General features: G+C 39.5%; 1 protein-coding gene across 2 annotated transcripts in view; it reads right to left on the bottom strand.

Annotated features, from left to right (window-relative positions):
- Positions 1-677: 677 nt before the first annotated feature.
- babam2 (BRISC and BRCA1 A complex member 2) overlaps positions 678-26107 on the bottom strand; it is a 37585-nt gene continuing 12155 nt past the window's right edge. For both annotated transcript variants that reach the window (XM_025059675.1, XM_025059699.1), the window contains exons 7-12: positions 11804-11913; positions 5057-5156; positions 3406-3476; positions 2805-2887; positions 2557-2710; positions 678-2113 (exon numbers count right to left, since the gene is read on the bottom strand). In XM_025059675.1, coding sequence (XP_024915443.1) covers positions 2050-2113; positions 2557-2710; positions 2805-2887; positions 3406-3476; positions 5057-5156; positions 11804-11913 — 582 coding nt within the window. In that variant the 3' untranslated portion in view covers positions 678-2049. The remainder of the gene's footprint in view (positions 2114-2556; positions 2711-2804; positions 2888-3405; positions 3477-5056; positions 5157-11803; positions 11914-26107) is intronic.

The raw sequence follows: 26107 nt of genomic DNA, 5'->3' as shown, positions 1-26107 counted from the left end.
GACCTGCTTCATACGTGGTCTGTCACTAACCAGGGTAGGGCTGAGCACATTTCTCATGTGTGACCTGCTCATACAGGTATGTTGATGCCAAAACTGGAGGTAGCTGATTTTCTCTGGAGCAAATGTCCAGTAGGCAAGGATCCAAGCTTGATAGGCTCTTTTTCCGAGATGCGGGGTGGAGTTCTTCTGCTCTCTCTGCTGCATTTCCACACCCGTCCAGTCCGTTAGAGAGCCACATCAGGGCCATTAGCTTGGTCAAGAAAGATGACATCTTTCTTAGTGTTGTCAACGCAACGCACATTTTGAGGATCAAGTTGTGGAAGTAGCGGTAAAGTGGTTTTAGTGACTTAATTTGAGAAACTGGCTGTCCTGGACCTCCAGAATCGGAGTTATTTTTAATGAAGAAAATGCAATGGAGATACGATTGGATCCTGCGGGGTGGAGTTCTTCTGCTCTCTCTGCTGCATTTCCACACCTGTCCAGTCCGTTAGAGAGCCACATCAAGGCCATTAGCTTGGTCAAGAAAGATGTCATCTTTCTTGACCTTCTTGACCTTTCTCGAGCTCCCACTGTACTGTAAGAACTTCAGTTCCAGTGTTCAGCTCTTTTAGTACAATGTGTATAATAATTGTATACCTTTTATGTTGCACTATTGTGTCAGCATTGCTTTTTATCTACATGTAAAGAAGACTATTTGGATTTACTAAGAAACTTGTCACATTTTTGGGTTTGGGGTCGACCACATGTTGGAATGTTGCTTTGATTTTTTTTAGGCCTCAAAGTAACCCAACATTGACAGTTCCCACAAAATATATCTTGGTGGTTATTTTCATCCATTTCTTTTTTTTTGTGTGTGAGTATTTTAACCCACATTCCTAAGGGTAATGACGTGACGTCATACAAGATGAGTTTAGTAACATTTTAGACACATTAAATACATCTTTCTACAAAAACGTCCTCATGTATACGTGAGTTTACGACATTAGTATTTATTTACTTGTATTTTGATATATTGTGGACAAGCCAAGGAAAAACCCCATAATGTACAGGATCAGTATCGCACACAGTTTGAGGACACGTGTCTTTACTGGACGTACATTTAGAAAAAGAAAAATCAAAAATAAAGATACACTTCTGTTTACATATCAGAATATGACACCATTAGAACTAAACAACAAATCAATGACATTAACTTCTGAAGTAGTTATTTTTATGTATTTATTGCAGTTTAATAATTAGCCCAGATTCGAATAAGACAAGATTATAGGCAGAAATGAAGATGTCTATTCGGTAGAAAACATTTTAACCAGTAACAAATGATTTGTTTGCTATGTTTGCTCACGTTTATTAACTCATGGAGTAAAAGAGAGAGACGGAGAGTCTGAAAAACAAGACCGGCAGCATTCAGTGTTATGACGACTGGCTACAGTAGCCGCTAGAATCCAACACAGAGGCCACGCTGGGGAAGGATGTTAATGTATCAAACACTGTAGCAGCAGTAGCTTAGATCCACTGCCGTATATCAACATTTATGCTTATTAGCTGCTTCGGACGACTGAACCTCTGTGGCGCTCAGAACATCCACTAGAACAAAGAGAAACTCTGTGTTTATCACTTTCATTTTTCTCTGCTCAAAATCCATTTATCAAGCTGACTTCGACGTTGCATTTAAGGAAATCTAGTTTTATCTATTGAGCAAAACCTTTAGTTCACTTTAAATGAACCACGGTCACATTGCACTGGGGCTCCAGGAGACAAAACAGTGCATTTTATGGCAAATGAACTTCACAACATTGAGACCTTTTCTAACATAAGAGCCATTACTGTGCTGCAGCGACAGTGATAATGAAGCAAACGCCATAAAAAAAGAACAAGGTTAGAACGTCGAGGCCAAAAACATGCAAACAAGCAGACTGTCACTCCCACCGCACTGTTTGTTAGTGCATGGTATACAAGTACAAAGTGCTAGGTGTGCTAGGCACAAACACACACCTACATACACACTCCCACACACACCGTTCTCCAGACTTGTTAGTCGGCTGGAGAGCACTACAGCTTCCCGTTGGCGAAGGCACCCTCCTGGAACTGTGGAATAAAACTCTTGAAGTACGCCCTGGGTGGAAAACAGTGTAGAGGACAGGGTGTCAGAGAGTGACAAGAATGATGTGCCATCATCCTTAAAGCAGCTAAAAGTGTTTGTTACACAAACCCCTTTAGAATTTATACAAAAAATAGCATTAAACCTTCTCTGTAAGACTGGCCCTAGTGTGAGTGCGCTCTAAGTAAAGCTATATATAACCACAACACTAATCTCCAGTAGTCTTTAGGCATCATGGGTAATCACCACTTAATCAAGGCCTTTCATACGATCCTGCAGCTCCTGACCGCAGTAACCCACTCTCTCACAGGTGATTATTTTTCCATTGTTCCACAGTCCATTTTTGTATCTTTGTATTTTTTTTTCCAATTTTGATCTTTATGATATGATTTGTCTCCAAACCTATCATGTCCAAATGGATTTATGTGGAAGACAGTGACAGTGTGTACAGCACTTACTTGGCCCTCTTGGCCATCTCATTACCATCCCAGCGTGGACTGTAGGGATACGACTTCTGCACCTGAGAATAAAGCTGCCCGCTGTTGGTGAAGTGGTAGACTGACTGGAAAGTAAGTGTGGGCTGGTCCCTCGGGAAGTACAGTGGGAGATCCACTACAGTAGAAAGACAGAACAGTGGCACTGTCGGATAACGAACCAAAACACCGGGTGTGAATATTTCCGTGACAGCAGATTTTGAATTTCTTACCATGGACTAGGAAACAAAAGTCCTTCCACATGAGAAGAAGTGTGAGCTTAGTGAATCCTTCTGCGTCGTACTCCACCACACCCCTGCAACAGACACGGTCAAGCTGCTAAATACAGGGGGTCCTCGGTTTACGACGTCCTCGACCCTTATGTCGCCATTTCCCATAAATCTATTTAGAATGTCTTGTTCCCTCATTCTGACGTACGGCATTAGCGGACTAAGACGTCGCCATGCGACACTATACGCAGAAGACGGCTTTGTTTACATTCGCCTGTTGTAACCACACACTGCATTGTGCTACATTTACATTATTTGTGTCGTTTTTTTAGGAAAGAATTTGGATCACCAGGAGTGATACAGGTATTTAGGTACTGTGGGTTGAGGAGCCCCAGAAATAAAGCTGCATGCTAATGCTGATGCTAATATTCATGCTAATAAAGCAACATGTCTGTGTAATTTCTCAGTCATCTAGGTCATCTTATCCAAAGTTTTTGTTTCACCTCTCATCCAAGTGCTTTCTCTTGGAGGAGAGTCTTCAAAAAATTGCACTTTGTCAAAAATCCATTAGTCATGCTAATAAAGATAATGAAGTTTTACTCACATTCCAAAGTGGCTGAGGAAGGCAGCGATGTACTCTCTCCTCTTGTGATAGCCCTGGATAACATACTGCACCTGGAACAACAGGTGAAGTCGTACCAACAAGGCGTAATGAGTTCTGACACCGGGAACATAAAGTTTGCAGCACAGCTTTTACAACAGACTGTGTTCAACTCAGAAACGAGCACAACCTGGTTGTTCTTTTTTTTTTTTTACTTTACTGCACGTCCTTCAGCTCAGATGACTGTTTAACAACTGTGGCGCACACATTTCTGTGTTTGCACTGTAAATGTTCGAATACCGATGTCTCACCAACGTAGTTCACCATGCACTCATGAGTTCACCCAGTTGACAGCAGCCCTGTCTGTGTACAGGTGAGTGATTATTACCCAGAAAATAACACACAGTTTGTACTGCAGGAAAAGGATAAAGGGCTTTTTCTGGCATTACAAACCAAACAACATTATGAGGACACACCATTTAATAAGGAAATTCAGTATTGTTTCTATTGGAGGTGAATATTTATCCATGACTTCCTTATGTCACCACAAGACACCCATGTTTTCATAGGTTTGTGATTAATGTTAAATCAGATTAATGTTATCATAATAATCTGATTAACAGACAGATAATGATTCATTTGATTAAGATACTTCAAGGTTTCAGACAATTGTTAAATTCAATATAAATTACAAGTGGACACACACATTATGGGATGAGACCAAACTTACAGTTTACACTCCTCTTGGAAAAAATATCAAGTTCAGTAAAAGCTGAATTTAAGGCTGTCTTTTGTCAGTTACAAAGTCCCAATTTTGCCGTAGCACTTAAACAGGGGACAGACTTGAAAAGTTTCAAGGTCCCATTATCAATCAGTTTTAGTGTTTTTTAATTCTCACTGGACACATGTTCCCGTTTCTAGGGAACTATGTGAAGGTTCTCCTCCCACGCTGTCACTGAGACTGGACTGGGCCTGCCTTTGGCTGCCTGTAGGTGTTAGTGATGAGCAACAGGAGCTGTTGCTCTGCAGGTATTCAAACCTGTCTCTCTTATTTGTTTGTCCATTCTTTGTGGCTAAAGAGATTAAAATGCAACAAAAATCCTTCAAAAAACAAAACTTTCTTGCTCTCTTTGTCACATTGACACCAGCCCGTACTTTTTGGGGATACAAAGAGTAACCGTATCTACTCTGCAATTAGTTTGTTGTAAAATCGCAGTGTTATTTTGAAATAATAATAATAAAAAAAAATTGAACTAAAAATTAACTAAAAAATTAAACTAATTAGGAACTGCAGAAAGTACAACGTGGGGAAATGTGTCTGTGAAGGTTTGGTAGTCAACAAATCATTAACTGTAAAACAAATACACCATTTTATCAAGTCAGAAAAGGGAACACGCTAGCCTGTCTTTGTGCCTGTCCAACTTTCTGTATTCCTCTATGTTGCTGCTCGTTTGTCCATCTGCTGTGTCTCTGTCTGTCTTTCTTGCCAAATCTCTGTCAGACAGCTCGTCCGTCTATCGTGTCTTTGCTGAAACATGCATTGCTTTTTTTTTCCTTGGAGGATTTCTGTGGTTGCTTGTTTGTGTGTTCTACCTTGGGGCCTACTCCTAAAAACTGAACAGCATCAACTTGGATTCAGATAGTAGTATGTTACCTTATTGGTGAGCAACTGGCACACTTGAGGGACATAGTCAATGAGGCACCCTCCACTGGGGAAAGCTGGGATATGAAGTGCAGTGGAGCCTCCCAGAGCACTGTAAGAAAGGAAGTGGGGAACACAGTAGTCAGCCATTAGGTTCTTCTTGATCTGCCTGTGTGAATTAAATGACATTTTTATTGTCTGCAGTGGTTGGTAATAATAATCATAATAACAGACATCATACAGTTGATACAATAAATATTTTGAGATGTATGGAAATAAACTAAGAACGCACAACTGTAAAAGATGTGTCATTTTGTCTTGAATAAAAAGACTGCATTAATGACATTATCCACTGCAATTGTTTATTGTCCAGGCCTTGAAGATACATACTGAAAAGTGAGAGACTCACAAGTTGGCATCTAATGTTGTGCCCTCTCTACCTTTGCCCCAATGTCTTGATCTGTACTGTACAGCTCCATTAGTGATAAGTGCACGCTTGTTTAATCGTAGGGCTGCAGCTCCCTGATGACTAACCACTCTCAGCAGTCACTCCCTGATTGTTTTCTGAACTAGGATAAAACAGTAGACTTGCCCTGAGGACGGGTTAAAGGTCATTTATTGGCTGCGTCTTTCTATTTTTATTACAAACAGCATCAGAGTGCCACAGTCTTATGGACATTATCACTCTATGTCACTTCAAAACATTGTTTCGATTGGACGACTGCCGTCTAAGTGTGCATGATGCATGTAAATAGTTCACATCTTGCCATATTGTAACAAATGTCAAAGGTTACGTGTGTTGAGAAACAACCCCGGGGCTTTTTCTCTGCTCACACGGAACAAAATATGTGTGAATTGTTGAAACGTTACTGCGCTGAGCAACAAACCTCCACATCCACAATTTCAACATGATTTCACTCTAATAAGACGCTATGTTGAAAACTTCAAGAACAGCTGGTGGGAGTAGTGGAGAAGGAGGTGGAGTTCTACAATTCACTGTTACCATCAAAACCCACAGAAGTTAACTGGAAAAGATGTTGTAAGAGGGGTTAGGAAAGGGTCAGGAGTGGCCGCGTCAGTCCATGAAGTCTTGGTCTGCTGTGGTTCTGTGGACTTCCTGCTCTGTCCCAGTGTGGTGTTTGCACCAACACCTCTCATGCTGTATCTTTTATCTGTTTGAACCTCTGTGTGGTATTTTCTCATGGCAGATGTCCTTGATTCCTCCTCAGGATTTTCATTTTCACATTCCATCGGCTCGCCTTGATTAACAGACTCCTGACATGGGCGTTGCTGATCAGGGTGACCTCTGGTCAACTCTAAATAAATACACTTACCTCAGCACTAACCCTAACTGTAAGTTGAACTCAGCCTATCTAGGTCTTGAATCTCAACACCCTGTAGTGGACCTGCATATACATGGAAGACGGCTTTGTTTACATTCGCCAGTTGTACACCATACACTGGATTGTGCCACATTTGTTTACTTTCATTTGTGTTGTGTTTTTTTTTTTATTTGTCCATTATGGCTGCCAGATGTCAGTCAGACTTCTGTTTTTATGTCCTAGACCAGAGGTGAGTGGAAGATTGTATAGATCAGGGGTTCTCAAGCCCCGGTCCACAGACCAGTACCAGTCCATAGGTTATTTGGTACCGAACTGGGACGCAGTGAAAAAATGTACTTAATTTTTACTAATTGATTTAATTCAAAGTCATATCTGTTTACTATCTTTATTAACAGATAATCTGGCAATATTTTAAGGAGTTTAGGAGTTGGTTGAGTTATGAGTTGGCAAACTCATAAATGTTCTCAACATTCCTTCCCAAACAAGTAAACGTGAATAAGGTTTTTCTCATATATCATAAAATCTGAAGGGTCCATTCAGGGCTAGAGATGAGAATTTTTTTTTTTATTTCAGATGTGTTTCTGCCAAAAGAGAATTTAAAAGATAGGAGACGTGCTGTTACAAAGTGCCATGTTAGAACAGGACCGGAAGAGCAGTACATAGATAAACACCGCCACATTGAACATCCCAAAACCACACAACGATCCCACAAGGACAGGATGACGTTCTGACACCTGCCGTCTGCTGCATTAATGGTTGATTTGATCTCCCGACTCCCGACTTCTAACATTCCACCTTTGCCGTTTGAAAAACCTTGAAGAACATTCTTTCATAAGAGCTAGAGATGGTGATGTACAGTATATAACACCTCTACAGAGCACAGAAGAAGGGTAGACAGAAGAACACCCACGCACGAACAAAGTAACCTAAAGGTTAAGTTAGTGCACATCAGTCTGAGATGTCTATATACTGATTCAGATTTTTCTGATTACGTATTATTTATGCAAGACGGCTGGTTCTCTGGAGAGAGAATGTCAGGGTTCAACTCCACTCCACTACAGTCCAATCAGGTAAACACAAACCTGACACTGAAAGAAGAGATCAGCTAGGAAATCGTTAGTTGATGAAAGCAGAATTGATAGCAACACAGACAGAAAGTTTGTGGCTGTATGAAATACTCTCTTGTGAATGTAGGGGGTTTTGATGTGAGCTGACTTCAGTCGCAGCTTGTTATCATGCTGATATATCTCTGGGCAGGACCAGAAAAAGCCACACACTGCAGTACATTTGCTCAGAGTCAAACTCTGGCCCACGGGAACATGCATTTAACAACAGCAAACTCCTCAGGAAAAACATTTTCAAGTTATTTTAGTGTCAGTCCCTAGCTTACTCACGCTAATCACCATTCAATTGGTTGATCTATATAAAATAACACTAACGTAGGTTTTAAGATATATTTTGAGGCTAAGATTGATTCATGTCGGATACTGATATAACACCTACCAATCCAACACCGTCTCTTCTCCTCCAGCATGCCGCGGGCTGGTGAGGTGATAGTGTCCCTGTCGTCCTCCAGCATGCCGCGGGCTGGTGAGGCGATAGTGTCCCTGTCGACAGCATGTCCCGCAAAGTTAAGTTGAGCATTGGCCTAAGGTATCGGATCGCACGGGCTATAGTTGTTTTATTCGATGTTTGATCCTTAAATTTTGACCAACATTGGACCAATATCAATCCTGTGCATCGGACCGAGCCATCTCTAGACTAAAATAAACCCCAAGATAACGCAATAGAACTCCACCTACACAAATGCAGCTCAACCCAATCCAACTCCATTAGCTTAACTCGACTCTACCCTAACCCAACAATTATCCAAGCAAATGATGATGATGCTGAAAATGAACACAAATTATTTTCTCTTCCCTGGTTGCGTGTCCAGTCGGAGTCTATTACAAATTTCAACCAGAGATGTCTCCAAAGAACACTTTAAAAGATCTCTTGTCTATTACAAATTTCAACCAGAGATGTGTCCAAAGAACACATTAAAAGAATTGTCATTAAAAAAAGAATTACAGGACTTGCCAATGTTTCTTTGTTGTGTTCTATATTATATATTTTCCTCAAAGCTTTGGAGCAAAACATGGAGCCAACAAAGCGAAAGGCTTTTGACCCCATGTGATCAATACTGTACATTATTTGCAAACCTGTGGGTGTCTGTATGCTTTCTGCTTTAAACAGAAAAAAAAAACATTACAGTGATTGTTTTAAGACGGAGGAAGAACAGTAACAGTGAGAGCAAGGAAAAGAAAGGAAAAGGGAACAGGTGAAAAAAAACCAGTTGCTCAGGGGGCTTGTCCTGAGCCCCTGCTGAAGAAGAGAAAGACATAAAATATCAAACCGCTCAGAATTGATGGGACAGAAAAGTACGGCAGAGAGGGAGAGGAAATTGAAAGAAGAGAGAGAGAAGCTCTCTCCTCTCTTGTGTGTTTGCTGTTTTTTTTCCCTGGCTTCAGTCAAGCGAGGGATGACCTTGCTGGGTAGAGCACAACGCTTTTCTCTTTTTAAGTCCCACTCACTTTCTCGTTTCCCTTTGTGGACCAGCCAGAGGTATCAGCCGAGAGTGGAGAGTGATAGAAACATGGAGAATGATGGGAAGAAAACAGACAGCCATCAGACATGTAACGTAACTGAGGGATATGGCCAAGATGAAAAGCGTCTCAAAAGAAAAACGAGGGGAAAGAAAAGTGTGAAAAAGGCAAAGGAAGGTTAGAGGGAGGATGGAAAAAGAAACACAACAGCGCTAACAAAAACATTACGTGGGTGAACAAATGACAGAGAGAGGAACAATAAAATTCACTAAGGCTAAACATAACCTGACTCCTGCCGTCCACCGCTGCTGCATTTACCACCATGTGCATCACGTGTCACAGTAAGTCACGCTGTGAACAAGCTCCACTGGAAAATGCATTTCAATGAATGTGACAAAACGCCACTGATATGCAGCACTGGAATGTAAGCTGCTAAACACAGTTTACCAGTTTGTGGCTGTTTCATAAGAACATAGAAAAACAAATTGTTGTCATCACACAGCTCCATATATGGTTTTGTTCCAGCTAAACATTATCCAACGCATATTTCTACACTTTGCTAGAAATCCACTTCACCAGAACGTCAACTACTATATGTCACACGGCAACACTTTCTTGTTGCATTGGTATAGATCAGTGGTGACAAACATACGGCCCGTGGGCCAAAACTGGCCCCCTTGGGCTTTCGATCCGGCCCACTTGATTAATTTTTAAAAATAAAATAATAGACAAACACTTCATGTTCTGGAAATGTTTTGTAAAATTCTATTTCACTAAATATGAAGATTCATCTAACGTCCTACCCAACTACTCACAGAGCACCTTCTGTCCTAGCACCTTCCTGTACTTCCCTCCCCCCCTTGCACTTATCTCCGACACTGTCCTAGCACCTTCCTGTACTTCCCTTCTCCCTCTGCACTTATCTCTGACTTTTTTTTTTTAAAGTGCATGTGTCACTTCCACATCATTTAGGGTAACTTACTACTTTTGTGCTGCAGCGCCCACTCCCCCCACACATATCACGTGCCCACTGACCAGAAAAGAACAGGGACTTCCTGTGATAGAGTCCACTAGACATCTTTGTCACCTAAACTGTAATGGTAGGAATTGAACTATTTAGGTCACATTGGGTTAAAGATGAGGTGATGTTGTTTGTATTGGCGTTTGTGTTATCTCTGACTTGGGTAAAAACAACAACAACAAAAAAAACAACAACACAAAAGTATCGATATCAGTATAAAAACTAATTGCTATTGTATCAAATCAACACTTCTGTTATCGCCCATGACTGCTGTTCACAGGGCCAGAACCTGTCTGCTCTGCTGTGTTCTGTTCTTTACACCCTGTATGTGAAGAAATCAGCATTGTGGTCTTTTTCTATCTCTGTGATCACGTCAGGCCAGTGGGGATCACTGCATCTCTCCGTTCATGCATCATAATAAGTCAGTTTATTGACTAATTGACAGCTTTAGTCAACCTTGGTGTCAACAGTTGTCAAGGTAAATCTTGTAACGACATAAATGCACTTCTCATGGAAAAAGTATCTGAGTAAAAGTCAGCAGTTTGTCGCACAGACTTAAATGCACTTCTCATGGAAAAAGTATCAGAGTAAAAGTCAGCAGTTTGAGTGTAGAGTGTGTACAGCAGAAGTACTGATGTGTTGGCTTGGCCCTGATACGCACATGTTTAATATGGCAGAACAAGAGGCAACAGTGAACAGGAGAACAGTGGCAAATGGGAGCAATGGCTCAAAGCGCTGCTGGTAAGCTACAATATTTTTAGATCATTCAGAGAGGATTTGCATGATGATTGTTTTCGAGCCTCTCCCTTTTTAAGAGCCCTCTGTCCCCTCCCCCGCTGCTGGCAACCACCCCGTCAATCATCTCAGTCATATTATTTTGCAGCTTTTGTCCCAGCTGCTGCCCTAAGGTGATGCTGAAGTGTTGTTTTGCTCTTAAAACTGGCAAAGGACAGTTTGTACGACCTGGGTCATATTTCTTATGTACTACTGTATATACACAGAGACGAATGAATGTGTAATACTGCATATCGTAATAGAGGATCATATCAGTCAATCCCTGTCCTTGTTGCACATTTTGTGAATGGTTGTACAGCTTTTGGAAGCAGAAACTCTAAGGTATGAAGTGAGACAAGAGGAGGAAGAAAGTCCGACTGAGCAGAGGTGGAGGTTGGGGGTAGAGAAATGGGATGACAGAGGTCCATTAACCCGGTGCGACAAGGCGTGTGCTTGTAAATAAACATCAGCCTAAATTTATTCCAAGCACGAAAGCCAGTCTGTGGGGGCCTCAGGTCAGAGTGGGCCTGGATCTGGCTCTCACGGACACATGCACAGACACACTGTCCGTCTATGACACAGCGCGTTGAGCAAAAGATAATTCATGTTCTGCTACATGTGGTGAGAACCATATATGTGTGTACTGTAAATCAAAGTAAGTACTGCACGAGAATTAGATTTGTGGGTAAACAAAGTGAGTACAACATGAAGGACATTAGACACAGATTTGTGGCTCATTATAGGATTCTACTTAGTTGTCAAAACCTGCACTTAAAAAGTGCAATTATGTTTGTTTTGCAAACATAGTGCTGTTTAAGGTGTGATGTCAGCATCAAAATGTAGTGCATTTAAGTCATACTTCGGTTTTGGAGAACTCCAGTGATATTAAAATTACACTCTGCAGTGAGTATATTTTTTCCTCTGGCTGGAAGAGAGTAAATGAGAGTAAGTTCTACACCTAGCCCTAATGGCCACATTGGAGACGCATGACGTCACCAGTCAGTATTGACTATTTACATCTAAATGAAGTACTTACTGTTCAATGCTGGGAGAAAGGTAGAGTTTTGGGAAGACTTGAGTGGCCTCTGCATCCTCAAAGCTCACTGAGAGAAGGGCCACATCCTCCCCTGGGTCCAGAGCTGTATCCTGAAAAAAAATACATTTGTAAATATATAATATATATATATATATATAAAATTTACAAAAAGCTGTTGATGCAGAAAAAAAAATCCTTCTGATGAAATTGATCTGTTTTTGATAGTAACCACAATTGGCTGCTACCATGTTTGGAAGCCAACATACATACAGATATGCAGTGAGTAATTACATCATTTACAGAACTGATCACTGGGTGATTAAATAATAAAACCAGTTGTGAGACACATGAGAAGACTGCTTAAAGCTGCTTGCTAGACTTTGATATTTGTCCTAAAGCACGGCCACTACTGAGTCACTGTCATCAGTGTGTTTCCACATCAAGTACCATTCTGAGCCCTTGTAGGTGAAAGACCATTGGCAGCGTTCATCAAATGTCTTACAGATGGTTTGAACTCATCCAGATGTTATAATTGCTGCTGTGATGAGAGGATGGATGGATGGATGGATGGATGGATGGATGGATGGATGGATGCCTTGAAACTAGTTTAGAGCAGGGCATATGAGGACGCCTACTGACTAATTAAACATGCTTTTGTCAAATAATCAGTTGTAAGTAAGTAAGTCAGCAACCTATAGAACGTATGAGTAATTTGATGACCAAGTGCACAACAATGAAGTTATGTTGAAGAATTAAGATGTGGCGTAACATGCCGTGACATATGCCGCTATGACCTTGTCAATGACCCGAGTGTCAACATACATCTGGATACACTGATCCAGAAGAACACAGCCCACTACTGAAGTCAACAAGAGAGTCAGTAGACAACATGGAGTGGACTTAAAAGCCAGTGATTTGGTCAAAACAAGGAAGAGTGCTCGAGGAAAGGTCTTCAGTTTCAGACTCATCTTGTCCCAGCAGCCTGATAAAAGCTGTCACATGGCAGGTCGCATTAGTGCACTAAACAGGAACCAACCACTGAAGGCTCCTTGTTACATTTAGTGTTTTATTGAACACCCTAACACAGTGATAATCAACTGGCGGCTCCCATGAACCATCCAGTCCGTCACTGGTGTCCAGAGGATCAAAGAGAAAATATTAAAGCAACAACTGAGACTTACATAACTATCAGTGAAACCCTCCATTTATGACTCTATTTATTCCCTCAGACAAAAATGTGATTTCTATTTCATCTTATTTGAGTCTCAGGCCTCCGTGTCCGTGTCTGTCCAGAAAAAAATCTTGCCCTCTGACAAAGATACTTCGTGACTACTGCCCTAATAGATCAGCTAACTTCAACTCCTTGTTTGACCCATTTAATTGTACAACACAACACTGGTAGTTAATCCAACGATGGTCATGTTAAAAAATATAATTGTTATTGTCCTGTCCACTGGTAACTAGTCACTAGTGGAAAGAAAAAAAAGCTCACTGTTGCCTGTGTGCCATTTCAATTATCATGTTACAACAAGATAAAATAATTATTATTCACTTTGGCAAGTGTGTGTATCACAGCTTTATTTACAAACTGTCAGACAAGCTCTGCCAAGGAAATGGTAATTTAAAGCAGTGAAGTTGCATCACACTGCTCCAGTTCTGTGTTGACAAATGAATTACTACAAAATAAGTGGTGAAAAAGTGAGGAATTCAGTGTAAATGCAAGAAGCAACCTTTTTTTTCTTCTTCAATTACGTTCTTATTGGGGTAATTTGGAGTCAAAAGGAGAGGAAAGGTGGTAGTACTTTTTTATAATACCACAGCAGCACAGATATGGATGGATGTCAGGTCTGTGTCTCTCTTCCCTGCTGTCTGTTTTTGTAGTTTAATCATATTCATCACGCTCACCTGTGTCCTGTGATTCCCTGTTCATTAGCTTTAATGATCTCATCTGGAGGCCTGTGTATAAATACCTCCCTCCTTCACTCAGTCTTTGCTGGCTCATTGTTCAGTGTACGCAGTTCGTGGTGTGTTCAATGTTCAGTCCATCATTTGTTCCTGTTTGTGATATTTCTGCTTGTTCCTGCCTGATCTGGATCTTAAATAGTGGATGAATTGAAGTTTCGACTTGCGTGTGATGCTAGTTCCTCGAGTGCCGCATTTGGGTCTTATCGACTTCCTGAGTCAACTGTACGTAAAAGTGAGGCTAGATACTATATATTATTATATATCAAGACAATACTTTATAGTATGTCTCCAGAATTTATTATGATAAGGCTTGTTTGTAATAGAACTCTAACACGAGGATCGGCATTGACGGTGCTACTGTGAATCTTAAAGATGACATTGGTATTTGTAAGCCCTGTCCATCAGTTACACAAACACACTCCAAAAGACTCGACCCAAACATCCTTACATAAATGCACTTGGAGTCCATTGCTGCAGTTTTTTTTTTCAATCTTGGCTCCACTAGCTATAATTAAGGAACTTAATGAACCGATGACTTCATTACCAAGTACTGAGGACCTTAATGATCAGGGTCAGGAGACCGTAGGGCGAGGAAGGCCTGTGCAGGGGTAGTGAGCTGACAAGGACACAGTATTTCCAACATGCCCTCAGAGAACATGACACAACTGCTCACAGCCTGGATTAGAGAAGAGTCGCCTAACCTTGAGGTTAGGCAAGTGCCTCTAAGTCACTTCCTTTCACACAGCCACAACCCTAAGACTTTCCAAGTCGGGACAATAAATCCCATTCTTAGCTACCAACATACATATACACATCCATATAAATACTTTCGCCTCGTGTTGGTTCTAGTGCCTCCTGATGCCCTGGCCTTCGGTGTCTCTTGTGTGTTGCATGTGACAGGTTAGAGAAGTGACAGCTGTCCTTATGCCAGACCAAATCTGGCCAAAGTCACAACAGACACAAACACACAGATCTGCGATCATACTCCATGGCTGCTCTGCAGGGCTTGTACAGAGGAGGTAAGGACACTATGTCTGTTTCCCTGGCCCAACTTGAAATGTCATGTGCGATGTAAAGGAGCAGTTTGACTGGCAGCAGGGTTATTGTGCAAGGCAAAGTCCAGCTCTGAGGTGGGTAAGTTGGACACAGTACTGCCCAAGAGTAAAATAAAACGCTCTATACTGCAGCGCTTTCAATATTCTATACTAATTTGTTTGTTTGTTTGTTTTTCATTTGATGAATGCAGAAAAAATAAGAACAATTTCTAATTGTCAAAGCATTGTCAAAACACAATTATTTCTTTGTGTGTCAGCGAGTTTGTTAGAGTCAGAGTATCCTATTGAAAGGACGATGAAGCTCTGAGTAATGTGGCAGCAGCCAGAAGCTCCGCCTGAGTGTACTCTGGAGGCCAGGTTGGATCGTGCTCATTTCTGTTCTCATCAAAAACATTTCTCCTGACAGTCTGTCTTTCTTTTTCTCGAACTCTCCTCTCAAACAAACTCTCAACAGGCTCTTACTCTGACTTAGGCTGACGTGACTCAGGGATGGTGAATGATTAACGTAGCACCTTTGTGTCAACACATTCTTGTGCCCGTGCCAGAACTACATTTATTTCAAAGACATCAATTGGTCGGATATTATACAGAACCCAAACAGACAAACACTGCACTGTTGCCGATGGACTGTTGGGCAAACAGGTTTCAGTGACAGGTGTGACTACAAATTATATCAACTATATTATGTCTAGATGTTTCTCAGAACGAAGGCATTTTATAAACAATAATCTTTATAGGATGAAGTCATTTAACTCGTTTTTCATGCAGTTTTTAACTAGAACGTTGTTACTGCTGATTTTTAAAAACTGAAAAAAATATATACAATATGTCCACCTCTTCTCAGCACACATCTAAAACATTTTAACATTACCAGTCAAATGGTGTGTCTGGTAAGAAACCTCTGATTTGCTCTTCTCTAACCTGTCCTTCCAGGTAACAGAAAATCTTTGGATCTTCAGCTTTTCTATGTCGAGGTTCAGAAACTAAAGTGCTGCTTAATAACCTTAACCACTGGCCTTAGCCTGGCTCTAATAACCCTTTTCCATACTTTTATGGCAGTGCTTCTCAAAGTATGGGGCGGGCCTCAATGCTGGGGAATGAAGACATGACAGGTGGGGCACGACAAATGGGAAGACATTTTCAAGGTTAAGGCGATGATGGCACAACTGCATTTTATTTCATTGGATTCATTATAAAATATGACGTTACTTGATGTTTTTTCAATAAATATGAATTGTAATTTGTCAAGGTTTTTGTTGTGGCGACAGAAGGCAGGTGGTCCTTGACAATCTCCACTTGTTCAAGTTTGTGACTAAAAACAGTTTGAGAACCACTGCTCTGTGGTGTGGTCCAGTTTATAAATCTTTAGTTTTACAGCGGTGGACAAAACCAAAACCCCTGACTTAACTTGCGCTGGTCTTTTTACAAGTCAGTTTTATCCAAATATGATGGAGCAGGTTAGAGCTGATACGACTAGCAAAAGAACGAGTTAGTGCTGTCTCCACCCAAAAGAGCCCACATGCTTAGTTCACGCACTGCTGGGACCTGAGAATGATTGAGACACCTACGGTAAAAATAGGACAAAACAAGCAGCAGAGCCCCGGCACTGAATGAACAGTTCTAATCCCCTTGTCAGCAGCTAGGCTTTCAGTCAGAGCATTCATCGCACATCGAGATAATCTCTACGAATTACTGTGTTATGTTGTCATCACTAAACATAATATTATATGAACAGTTTGTACCAAATTTGATTCCACACAGCCAGATAAAGTGTTGAGAAAATGTGTTTGTAAAGTAAAACATCATCAGTCATAACACCGTAACAACAGGTAGTAAACAAACAGTACATAACAAATACTAGAACTTCTAGAATTTGGACTACATTCTTATGGGGCGCTCACACCAACAAGACATAGAGGCGATTTAAGCAGCAGGTCTACATATGCAATCAATGTAAATGGTGCCACGACATGCAATTTAATGTGGGTTTTGGGTGGGTTTCTGGTTCTTCTGGTACATGAGCTACAGTACAGCAACAGTGGTATCTCATCCATGACTGACTCTCTGTGAAAAGAGAGCAGGTTGAGAATTTACTGTTGCTCTTTTAAAATGAAATATTTAATCACATTGAATAAAATGATTTGAGCAAAAGGATAGGTGAAACTCGAACGGCATGAGGCACTGCAGATTATGCGTTTTCAAAACAAGTCGTATGTGTGACCAAGTATGACTGATAGTGTGACATTGATAGCATGTCACTGCCATGATAAGGCCTGGGTTGTCCTTTGTGTGTGAATCCCAAGTGTATGATTCTAGGGCCGTCAGCCACAAGTGTGAGTCAAGCATGTTTGAAAATAGATAACTGCACGCTTGTGCATGTCAAGAAATTACTGAATGAATACACCGAGTGTCTTCGGAGTGGTGACACAGAACTGAGTGGTCAACAAATGTCAAACGTCAGACAGGATTTGTTTTGGTGAGGATTATTTTTGTGATTCGTTTTGTTCCAACATAAAAATCTTTTATTCTTTTCTAGTTATTGAGAGTGAAACCAGAATTTATGGACTAATAGGCAGCTAAAGACCTCTTCGGAGGAGCTATTATTAAAACACAACGATGGCAAAGGCCAGGGTAGACTGGATGGATGAATTGGGGTAGGACTTGTTGATGCACAATACAAAAAAAATAAATGATTGAAAACAAGTACAGGGGCCAAATGGGTGATGTGCTCACTAAGGCTTCACTGTTATGAATTGTGTGGGTTTTTTTTGTTTTTGTTTTTTTAGATAAGTAGGGGTACAAACGTACAATAGCAATTTTTATTAAAGCACAGAAAAACACGATAAAGGGAGACAGTTTGACCTTGAACACACTAATGCGCCAACACAAAAAAAGGTTAAAGAGAAAAAAAACAACATAACAATGTATTAATGAAGACGACTGCCTGGATTTGCCAAAGAAAACTACAAAAAACTTAATATATTAAGGTAGTAGTAAGGGTTGAAAGTAGGCCAAATGGAAATAATTTGATATAAGCATTGCAAAGTGTGGAAGGGGGGAGGGGCAGCCATGTAGCTGGGCCGTGTTCTCATAAGACACTGAAGCTAGAAACCCCTGACGCTAATCTAAGGGTACGGATCAGACGGATGGAGAATGTTTCTATAGTCAGTTTGAGTGGTTATTGGGTGATAAAGGTCACCAAAGGGCATCTATTGTAAAGAGTTCCCAAACGCTGGTGTGCTGCACAGCCAGTTGTCTGCCCCTTTAGCCCCAAGCCATTCCTGGTCGATACGGACCTGGTCTGGCACCACAACAGAGGAAATACGCCCAGCAGGGGCCGGAGCAGCACCCTAGCTAAAAGACGCTTCAGAGGGGAATAAGCAGGATGTGTGGCTAATAGTCCAGTGCTTCTTATATATCCCATTTACAAACATACTTTAATTAAAACTGACCCCAAGCAAGACATTATTTTTTTTAATGTAATGACGACAAGATGTAGCAAGATGTTTTTCTTAATCATTTACAGTATAAGTGTCACCAATAGACCAGCATGGGTGGCAGTCTAACATGCATCTAACATGCAAATATGAAGCTGAATGTTAGGTTTAGTTTCCCTGATGACCCTCCAACTGTTTTTCTTGTTTCAAACCTGCCAGACCTGCATGATACAGCAGCCAATGTTTTGCGGCTATACTGGTAGATGTAGCAATACGGTAGGTGCTTACTACAGAACTTAAACAAGTTGAGCTTGGAGTTCAGACCATTACGTTTGGCCTCTTGTGTATTTTAAGGTGTATGCGTCACTAACCGCAAATTGATATTTACGAGAACAAGGATAAAGATCCCTTTGGTTTCCGTGGGGTATCTATTTTTAGGATTTACGTGACAAGTCATACCTGTTCCATAAGTACCAGTAGAATCATACTAGTATTTGTGTATATCTGCCTAACGATAGGTACAGTGGTGCTTACAGCATGCTCATACAGGCCAACGGTAAAAACTGAACCACTAATAATGAAAAGTACTTTCATGTCTTTTTTGGCAACAAATTTAAATAAGGAACTAAACATTTCATAACAACATTCTAACAATTCATCCTGTTAAATTCCTTCTATCATCCAATGTGTAGACAATAGACTTTAAAGCAGTGTTTTCCAACCTCTGGGTCGCAACCCCATGTTGGGTCGCATGGAATTCAAAAGGGATCGCCCATGATACATTCCATCTTTCAAATCTTCACTGTGGACAGTGTCACTGTTCATGTGATAAAAATAAAGTGTCACTTAGTGAAATATTCTGTCTACACTGTATTTGTAACCCAGAATAAAAACATGGTCAAAAACTAATTCTAAAACTAGTCTCTGGGGAATTTGTGATGTCAAAAGCCAAAAAAGGTCGGGAACCACTGCTGGTGGTAACGTTTTAATATAAATGTCTAAATTCCTTTTATATACGTGGTTTAACGATGTATGGATATATACAGATGTAGACACATGGAACTAGCATAGACCTAACTGTGAAACGACAGTAAACTACTATCACTCCTACTATCTCCATGCTTTACTAAACATGTGTTAGTCTTTTTGTAGAGTTAGCACTGCATTTACTCTACAGCTGGAATATAAATCAACTGTAACAACAAGTGTTCACCTGCAGCAATTATTAAAAAGAATAAAGTGTTTTTATGACTAATGAATGTGACTTGTTCACACAGCAGCACAGGTGCCCTTTGATTTTCTTCCGTGACAGTCTTTAACCCCAGTGTGATGAAAGTAAGACTCCATTTAAAGCAGAGGCCATGGAGAGCCAGGTGTTGAACCACCACACACGTATTTGGGTTTAACAAAGAAAGCCAATTACACCGGTTTGTGCGATGTCGACAAATACAAGGTTTTTCTTCTCGAAGAATGTTAAGTGCATTAATTATGTTGCTTAGCGATTTGGACTGTTTGTAAAGTTAGAGGTGTCATTAGACACATGGAAAAAGTAGAGCAATTTTAAATATCACAAACAAAACAACAAACAATCTCATTAAATAAAATCCTCCATAAATATTGCTGGATGGAAAATAGAAATGGTTCCATGCCTACCCTGGAGACAACTAAGGAAGTGATGTAACACTTACATAAAACAAGCGCACAGCCCAACGACTCAAACTCTCCTCTTCTTATGCAACTGCTTTAAACATATTGCAAAAGAGCAGTTTCAATTGGCTGTGTCAGCAATGTAAAGAGATTTCTTTACTTCCTGCCAGGACTTTGGAGAAACAATTATCCATATTTGTCATCATTTTTGTTCACATTTTGACAAATTTAGTGGTTTCACCTACCTTATTATCTTAATAAAAAAACAGATAGAAATTAAATGACTAACTTACCACTTTGTTTTACTGTCTTAGAGGTTTTACTTGTGAAATGAAAGGCGTCTTGAACCAGCTCTTCAAGGGGAACTGTATTGCTGATGAAGTGAAAATTCGTTTTTAGTTCTGTTCAATTAATCACATTTTAATTATTATTATTTAATTATTATTTTCTTCTTATTATTATTTACTCACGAGTTTATTCTGTTGGCTGTCACTGTGGGTAACTTGCCTGCTTTGGAAGTGTATTTTCTTCTTATTATTATTTACTCACAAGTTTATTCTGTTGGCTGTCAGCGTGAGTAACTGTAAGTTACTGACCAGAATATCTTATAGTCATAGTGCATCAAAATGTTCAACAAACCTATAGGTTCATTCAGTACTGTATCAGTGCATTGAAATATGAGAAAATATATTTTAGTATTAATGTGTTTTTCTTGGTATTATTAGAATTTAAATTTTAATCTTGTGATTTATTTGCTGTCAAGAAATTATACATTGACAAATTATTCACGTTTTTGCAACATTTAAATATTAGTTATTTTATGGAAACTTCTACACGAAGATATAAAGAAAATTTAGTTTTTTTTCCCCATAATCACGCCTGTATTGTATAAATGTCCTGTAAACGTTTATGCTTTGGCATTGTCTTCCTGACCTGGTTTTTAATGAATCTAGACCTGGATGTCAGCTGTGTGATGACGGGTTGCCTCATGGTTGTGACTCATGGTTTAAAGTTGATCATTTTGAGTTTCAACAACATATAAATGTTGAACTTGTTTTGACTGTATGGGAAACAGGAGTTTTGGTGTCAAAAAAACACACATAGCTCTGTTTTAAACTGTGCCAATGGAAGCTGAACAATAATAACACAAGAAAAGAGAGACAAGAGGCCAAGTCGGGGCCAGGAGCAGCTCAACACTCTGAGCCTTATGGGAGTAACCTGCAATTTTTTATAGCTCTTAAGATTCCTAAGCTCTTAGTCAGTGTTTACCGTGCAAGGGCATGGCAAGGCCACAAATTACAACCACTTGCTTTGGCACCAAGCATTCAATAGTCACGCACTGTTCCAAGTGTTTTCTCAAACTGTGATAGTGCCAATACAGGACAGAACAAAGATGGATGTTTCCTATTAAGGTATTTTGTTTTTTCCTTTTCATCTGGTCTCTGAAACATTGGGGTCATCAGATTTTGTAATCTGTGCCCAGAAACTGCTAATTGTGTTCCGTTCCCTTATCTGCCAATGGCTTTCCTGACCTGATAATTAGCCATGTGGTAAAAAACCACAACCAAGAGTTCAAACCATCACATAGGTAACACAAGTGCAAGCGTGAAACAGCAAGTCCTGGTCATGCTACAGCAAGTAACACAACAGAGTATTGACAGGAAAGACAGCTGTAATGAGTGACTGAGCCTAATTATAGGCTAAATGGAGCTTAAATGTTGGGTGCTGCATTCATACTTGATGATGTAAAAGCCAGAGTCTCCTTCATCTTGCGCACTTGGTCTAATAAAAAGAGAGAGAGAAAAAAAAAACCACAAAACATGCGTGCACGCCAAAGCATGCAAATGTATTATGTGTGTGTTCATGTGTGTCAGAGCACTAAAGGTTGCAACATGTTTTTTTCAGGTCTACGTGGAGACTTATGAAATACAGATCATGTGATGCAGCGGTTCATCTTCAGCCACAACTTCTTCAAAAGCTGAACTGCCACATGACAGGGTTAACTTTAACTGAAAAGTGCAAACCACCAAAGCCTCAGGAGCTGTTAACGATGAAGTAACAATTATGTGGAAACCAGAAAGGTACGGCAAAAGCAACAGTTCTGGCGTGATGAGGTTTTGATAATCAATTGGGAATGTCTGATATATATAAACAATACACATATATGTGTATATATGTGTATAAATATATATATTAATAGGTATAGGTACCTCGATATTAATCACGTTTCTATGCATTTTTGGTACGAAAGGAAATGTACCAAAAATGCCAAATAATAGCCAAAAGAAATGACGTGATGTGATTAATAGTTTCAGACAGTAAAAAAAAAAAATCACAATAGGAAGGAAAGCTAACGCTATATATAGCCTAGTCCTAGTGACAGTCGTGCTCTGCCACAGTTTCAGCTAGTTTTTTTATTTTTAGATCTTGATTTTCGTATAAGAACAGGCGCATCGATATGGGCTGAATGAAGCCTCGCCCGGTGTCTCGTTATGTGTCTGCTGTTGGGAATTCCATTAAGAAAACAAGTGTCTTGTTTCTGTTAACTGCTAATTAATGTAAAGTTTGTGACTCGAGCAAACAGCGATTGGGTCCCGTTGCAATATCATTCAGTCAGACGTGGGACTTTGTTCTGCGCTGAATTAACAAGGTGCTCCTTACACACTTTGGAAACATATTTATACACACACACACACACACACACACATATATATATATATATAGGGCCCCACCTGCCTGCTCGCCATTATTACTAATACGATTGCGTTTTAAACTTTAATCACAAGCAGCGATTTCTCAACCTTTGTTAGCCTAGCATAAATGCTTTAAAAACAGCAGTAGGCTCTGTATATTCCTAGTCAATCATTTCATTCTACTCCTGAGCAGCTGATCTAGAGCCTCAGACACCCATCTTACCACCAAATGAATCATCTATCAAATGAATGTTAGCTTTTTATGTAACTATTGGCCATTAAATGGATTCTTTGATCGATTTTTTAAAAAAAATCACAAGCAGCGATTTCTCAACCTTTGCTTTGATTCTTTGATCGATTCTTTTTTAATGAAATGCTATTGAAAGAAGAACGTTTAAGTGTAAACAAATCTCCTCATTCTCACTCCCTAGAGCTCAGGCCAAGGGTGAGGTGGATCTGCAGCTTCTTAATTCTAACCCTGTCATCAAACCCACACTTAGACCTAACCATAATTCCTGTTACAGCCTAATCCCCGTCTCATCTCATCCTCGATGGTAAAACCAGTGCTGTTAGTTGTTGTTCACAGTTGTTCACAGATGTTCAAAATCTACTGACTGTCTCTACAAAACAGCAAATCAACTCTTCAACAACTGATTCAACAATACCAACTAAGGACAGTTCAAACACTACTCCAAATTAACTAAATGATGTTGTCAATGATGTCAAGTGTGCAAAAGCTAATTATTAATACTAATATATATTATATAAGAAGCCTCTTAAAGAAGCTCAAATCAAATACAGTTGGTAAATTTCTACCATTAACATGAAAAAAAAATTAAACTGTTTAAAAAGGTTCACAGAACCAGAACCAGCTGTTAGCAGGTGTGAATGCCATGTCAGTGAACTACATGTCCCCATATGTCACTGACTTAACTGACAGAAAGATGTTAAACACAACTGTGTTACCCAGAGGAAAAACTGTTTCATTCATTTGCCCTATATTTCTGGCATGGGCACCAACCAGTGGACAGTTAGTACCAACTGTACCAACATAGAATCTACTTTGTGTTACTATCTGGTTCTCATAATGTGAGGAACAACTGGAGGAACAATGTGAGGAACAACTGGAGAAGGGAGGCATTAGAAGGAGGCAACATTATGAATGTATTCTGTCTTGATTCTAAGACACTGCATCGACTGTTAGTCGTTGGGAAACACATTACAGTAATAAATCAACCTCCTGCATAAATTCTGATTTGATCACAATGTTAATATCAAATTATCTATTAACGGTCTGTTGTTTCATCTTTTGCTGTGTTATGTGTAATAATGAGTTCATTAGTGGACCTTGACTGAGTCGGTTATGTTTGTTAGCTATTATTTGGTGACAAATTTCACCAGTATCAGCCATTATGCTAGAACTGACATGTAAAGAACGGGATGGCCGCCGTCATAAACAACACCCACTAAAAATCTCTTTGCATTAATCAGTAACGACCTCTTAGTTACACTTGCCGTTTGATCCCATCATCAACAATTCAACTTGAACAGGGATCCTGTTATGACGGTCACAGGTTAAATGAATATTCAAAAACGGCATTAAAACTCTTGTGTAACGCCTACGTGGGAGTCTGGATGCTGAGGTCCATTTACTGCTAATCTACTACATATGTGTGTTGTCTCCAAGGTACGCTTAAGAAGTATGCATGGCTATAAATTAAAAAAAAAGTGGTGTATTTAAACAAATAGGCTACGTAAAAGATCAAAAACACAATCGCTTCAAACTGTCACGGTACATTTACTTTGTAAAATTATTTTTGAAAGCAACGCAAAAACAAACTTAACCTAACATGTAAAAATGTATTTCATTATGGGTTATAATATTGAATGTTTACTTATTAACATCTAGGGCTCTGAAAGTTAACGCCTTCTTCTAGGTAGGACTGTGAAAAGGAGAAATCAATTTCCACATAAAAAAATTGGTCCAAAATGTAAATTCTTTCCATGGATGACCAGCTGTGTTAATGTTCTGTAACTGATGTGCATGAGAAGTGCTAAAGGTCTGATATTTATTACATAAAACCTTTGATCAGCTGATATCATATCATAGTGAAATTATAAAAGGACTTAATGAAATGTCCATCCACATAATTATCCAAAAAATAAATATGTGAAACAAAAAATATGGTTAAATATTTAAATTTTCTGCTGAAAAATTAGGGGAAAGAAAAACATGAACAACAAAAATGATGCTGACAAAAGTTAGCAATGTCACTAAAAAATAAAAAATAAAAATGGTATACCGAACCTGAAGCCATTTAATGAGAAGAAAACTGCCCAAAAAATGTTTTATATTTTTTTTCATTTCCCTTCACCTCTATTCTTTGTGTCCTTTCTTCCTTACATCTGACCGACCACTTTAAAATCAACAAATAAATGTATGAATAAATAAAAAAGTAGCGACTCCCCGAGGCTGGGCAGTTCATGCATGAAGGTAAACATGTCGACTGTGGTGAGCATAGACGGTGCAGATGCTTTGCTTCAGGTAACAGTCGTCCTCCATTGCTCTGCACCTACCAACAGCATCTCCATGTTCACTCTCTCTAAAGTAGCCCATGTCTGAACACGTTTCCTCTCGAGTGCTCAAACACTCCATCCTCAAGCAAAGATGTTTCAGGATTTGAGAGAGGGATGATTCAAATGAGGGTCAACGAAGTGACCTCGGCCCACCAGTACCTGGCTACCAGCTTGTCCTCTCTCTTCAGAGCTTTTTTTTATGTTTATCTCATTTTAAAAACAGGTCTTTAAAAAAAAAAGATGTAAAAAAAAGTTGGAAATCATAAGTGAAGACTTAAAAAACACAGATTCGTATTGAAAAGTGGGAGATTTTGTGTTATCAGTAACTGTATAACAAAATAAATGCTATGAAATCTTTAGAATCATAGAAGTTTTTTTATTTTATAAAAACTGAATCATTGTGAAATTATTATTTCTGCAAAAATAATGCAAGATAATAAATGATTTAAAATGTGGAGTCATCACAGAATTGAAGCAAAGGTGTAATGGATGGTTCGAAATGTAATGTAATGTAATGTAATGTAAAGTGTAATGGATGGTGAAACTAATTAATTATCGTAATCCACAGAAGTAAGGCGTTAAAATTTAGTAAATTTATTTAAAGAAAGTAAATTCAAATAATAAAAAAAAGTGCTGAAAACCCATCCTCATTGTGTTGCAGATTGTGCTTCGATAATGGTTGTAATTTTGTAGAGTGAGCAGTATTTTTGTCAAAATTCATGTTATGGGGTTTAAGCCAGGTGCCCAGGAATCTGTATAGAGGTATATAGAAATCTAACAAGCCTTACGATGTCCTCTCTCCCTCTCTGCCCACGTTTGAATCATGTTTCCACCTGTGGGTGGACAAGGTGTGGGCTCATTTTCACGACTTTTTGTCAAAACTCTTTTTCAATGTTCAACTGGTGGCATAGTGATACTATGTTTACCTGA

This window comes from Cynoglossus semilaevis, chromosome 1 (assembly GCF_000523025.1).
Source record: "Cynoglossus semilaevis isolate Cse_v1.0 chromosome 1, Cse_v1.0, whole genome shotgun sequence".
NCBI lineage: Eukaryota > Metazoa > Chordata > Actinopteri > Pleuronectiformes > Cynoglossidae > Cynoglossus > Cynoglossus semilaevis.
Note: the sequence above shows the minus strand (reverse complement) of the source record. Positions and strands in the feature narration are given on the sequence as shown.